Consider the following 3,253-nt stretch of genomic DNA (forward strand, 5'->3'; position numbering starts at 1 on the left):
CTCACGTCTATAGAAATTTGCAAAAGCCCTGCTCAACTGCTGTAGCAGGTTGACAAGTTCATGACTTTGAACAAGCTGCTTTCCAACACTATAAAAACCTTTGGTGGATGCTGTTACAATCACCAACTTTCCGTTGCAAAGCTTCACCTGTATATTAGGGGAAATGGCATGACAAATATAAGAAATCTACAGAAGAAACAATTCAGGTCCTAGCCATTATGGAGGTGAAGCTCAAAATTAGTGCAGGATTGGATAAGAAGCGCTCACGTCTATAGAAAAAAATCTCCAGGACATTTGTCTTCAACAAATTTCTTTGTGGACTTCCTTATGACTGTACATCCCAATGTCATTAGTCACTAAAATACTATTCGTAATTCACTTTTTTTTCCCTTCAAAGTTCTAACTCATAAGCTCCAAAGAAAATCAACAAATTAAATTTGGCAATGTGCACATTGTTTGCCATGCTTCACAGTTCAAAATTTTCTGGAATCTTTGCATTACAATCAAATAAAGAACCATAGTTTGATGGCTTGAAGAGTACATGGAAAATCTTTCAACATCATATCCATATTTGTATGGGATATATGCATTCTCGTAATATTTCTATTATACACAAGATTGAAAACTACTACTTTCAAATTATAAAAAATTGCAGGGAACGGTATACTAACATTGGATAGGAGGCAAGAGATGTGAGAACGAGAAGAATTCATAGAACTGGCCAATTTTAGAGGGAGGACACATTCCTGTCATATCCCCTTTATCTGTGGCCTCTTTGGCAGCAGCCATAGCTGCAATGGCCTCAGATTTCCCCTCTTTCGAGGATTTCTTTCTTCCTTCACCCTTAGAAGAATGTTGGTTTGAGTTCTCCTCTCCATCATTTTCTTTTTCACTAGCCTCAACCTTACCTTCAACTTTTTGAAAGGTCTCTGGTTTATTGTCTTTTCCATCCTTGTTTGCTTCTTTTCTTTCTTTATTGCTAGGTAAGATTTCTTTAGAGCAACATCGTTGTTTTGTTCAGCCACATTCTCTGTCATTGAGTGAGCTGATTCTTTTCCACCTCCCTGCCCAGACCGAGGTTCCCCTTGCTTTCCTGAAGAACCAAAGCATGTTGTACAGGCAACAATGTCCAGTAATCTTCTAATGTGTGCAACTGCATGCTCTTCAGTGTAGTCCTCTGCAAAGGAAAAATAAATGAAAATCATATATAGAGTATTATGCAAACTTTGAGTATAAACAATGCATATTCTTCTTTGCATATATATTTGAAGCACGTATGCAAGTAGAAATTCAGTTTAGATCACTTCAAGAAACAAGAGAACAATTTTCTAATATTATGATTTAACATTATTTCTGACCCCTTTTCAAGATAAAAGCATTTATATTTTAAAGAAAGGCAAGAAAAAATTTCTAGCTATCTCCCCTGACTTGTTCATATGGGGGAGCAGAGTTATTGGTTACCTTCTACAATAGTAAGGGCACAGGGCTTCAAGGTTGCAACATCTGATGAATCCCTCAACCTGTTGCCATGAACCTGGTATAATTCAAGTTTTTACCAAGTCATGGATACTTCAAGAAAACTAAGATGGCCAATGTTGCCATGGTCACACTTAAGCTTTACAAACTATTAATAGAACCAGTTTCACTGTACATGGCTATTTCTATCTTGACACGAACACCTGTGTTGTTAATGCAAGTAGGGTCATACCACATGATATCTTGAACAGAACCAGTCAATTGCAATCCACCAGCCTGTCAAACAATCCCATTATTTAATGAGCTTCTGAACTACTGATTTTCTTACCTCATGGGATAAAGAATAGTTGGTCAGATGGCATGTCTCCACATTCACAGCTAATAATCGGCATAAATCAAGAATACGGTCTGTGGAAATTCCCTGTTTCCATAAAACAAACATATATTAAAATCTACTGTCGAACCAAACATAACTATCCATAGGTCTGGATGCTGCAAGATTGGATTATATTCATCATAATTCTTAAAGCTGGATCGAACATCTATGACAAGACTTATGTTACCACCTACCGTCATAAGCACTGGATAATATTTTTTATGAGATAGCGTACCTTTAAAATAACTTGAGAATCATCTGGAGTGTTCACTGTGACGTCTAGCACAGTAGGTAGGACTGCAAGCAACAAACGATACCATATAGTCATTGGTTGCCACCATAACAATTTCTTATTTTTAAAAGCAAACGGAGACCTCATATTTGTATTGATATAAAAGTACTAAGATCAGATGAACTTGTGAATAGCCAAGAAGCTGCCCATAGCTAGTCTTTGCCTTTTCAACCAATTAATCACATCGAGATCAAAGAGAACAACCACCGAAACGCAATGACAGGGCATCGGAGAGTAACCACAACACGGCCCATGCGATGCCACAGCCAAAATAATTGGAAAAAGGATACAGAGTATTTCTTGAAAAAGGATACGAAGTATTTCTTGAAGATGTAAATCATAATATGACTCATCACAAATAATTTTTCTGAGATTCAAAAGGTTACAAGCAAAGGCAGGAACTCAACCCCAAGATTTCTCCAGGTGCTTCTCTATCCATTTTCATTCTATTCAAACACAATACTGAAGAATTATTTGAAATATCCCTCTACCAGGACTATTACAAACCTTCCAACTCAATGATCTGTCAATTTGACCTGCAACATATGATGCCAGTCCAGAATCCGCTGTCTGCAAGAAAAAACCAACTTAAGGAAGAAGTCTGGACCTTGAATATAGGAAGAACTAAAAACAACATCCTTCTATTTAAAGAACTCATAAAATGGAACACATACCTTCTCCATTTTCCCAAGATCCAAACCTTCGAAATTCTTTAAGGTAAGATATGGAGGCAATGCGAATCTACATTTTTGACAAAGAAAAATCAATAGAAGTCAAAAACAATTATGGATCCAGAATTGAATCTCAACACAGAGGTGTGCCTTACTGTCTAGCATGTATGAGTGGATATCACAATGAGACTTTTCAGAACATTAGATACCTCAGTGTCAGACAAGGGATGAACAAAGAGGAATCCCAGATAAAATGGAGACTCTCGACCTATTTTAAGTTTGATGCATTATAGGTGCTAAATGCTTTTCTAACCCTAGCGTCGCTTCTGATCCTAAAAGAATTCCACAATGTTCTGATTTTTATTGAGAGCTAGATTGTTATCAACTAACCTTGGTGGCATTTCATATTATAGTGAATTTTCATTTGCTATTATTCCA

The 3,253-nt window shown here is 36.8% G+C and overlaps 1 protein-coding gene across 1 annotated transcript; it reads right to left on the reverse strand.

The window, feature by feature from the left end:
- Positions 1 to 311: 311 nt before the first annotated feature.
- Positions 312 to 2,245, reverse strand: LOC149237121 (protein REDUCED CHLOROPLAST COVERAGE 1-like). The gene is made up of 5 exons (XM_089366759.1): positions 2,088 to 2,245; positions 1,805 to 1,897; positions 1,462 to 1,534; positions 672 to 1,177; positions 312 to 331 (listed from the first exon to the last, which is right to left on the reverse strand). The coding sequence occupies exons 1-4, from the start codon at positions 2,229 to 2,231 to the stop codon at positions 750 to 752; spliced, it is 738 nt and encodes a 245-aa protein (XP_089222885.1). The 5' UTR covers positions 2,232 to 2,245; the 3' UTR covers positions 312 to 331; positions 672 to 749.
- Positions 2,246 to 3,253: the final 1,008 nt, after the last annotated feature.

This window comes from Pinus tabuliformis, chromosome 8 (assembly GCF_031772625.1).
Source record: "Pinus tabuliformis cultivar Carrire ecotype Pingquan chromosome 8, CPIR1, whole genome shotgun sequence".
Lineage (NCBI taxonomy): Eukaryota > Viridiplantae > Streptophyta > Pinopsida > Pinales > Pinaceae > Pinus > Pinus tabuliformis.

Coding starts and splice junctions, on each gene's coding strand:
- LOC149237121 (XM_089366759.1), bottom strand. CDS start 2,231: ATGAGGTCTCCGTTTGCTTTTAAAAATAAGAAATTGTTATGGTGGCAA. Junction 1,898..2,087: donor ATTCTCAAGTTATTTTAAAG/GTACGCTATCTC, acceptor TTATGGAAACAG/GGAATTTCCACAGACCGTAT. Junction 1,535..1,804: donor ACTATTCTTTATCCCATGAG/GTAAGAAAATCA, acceptor GAATTATACCAG/GTTCATGGCAACAGGTTGAG.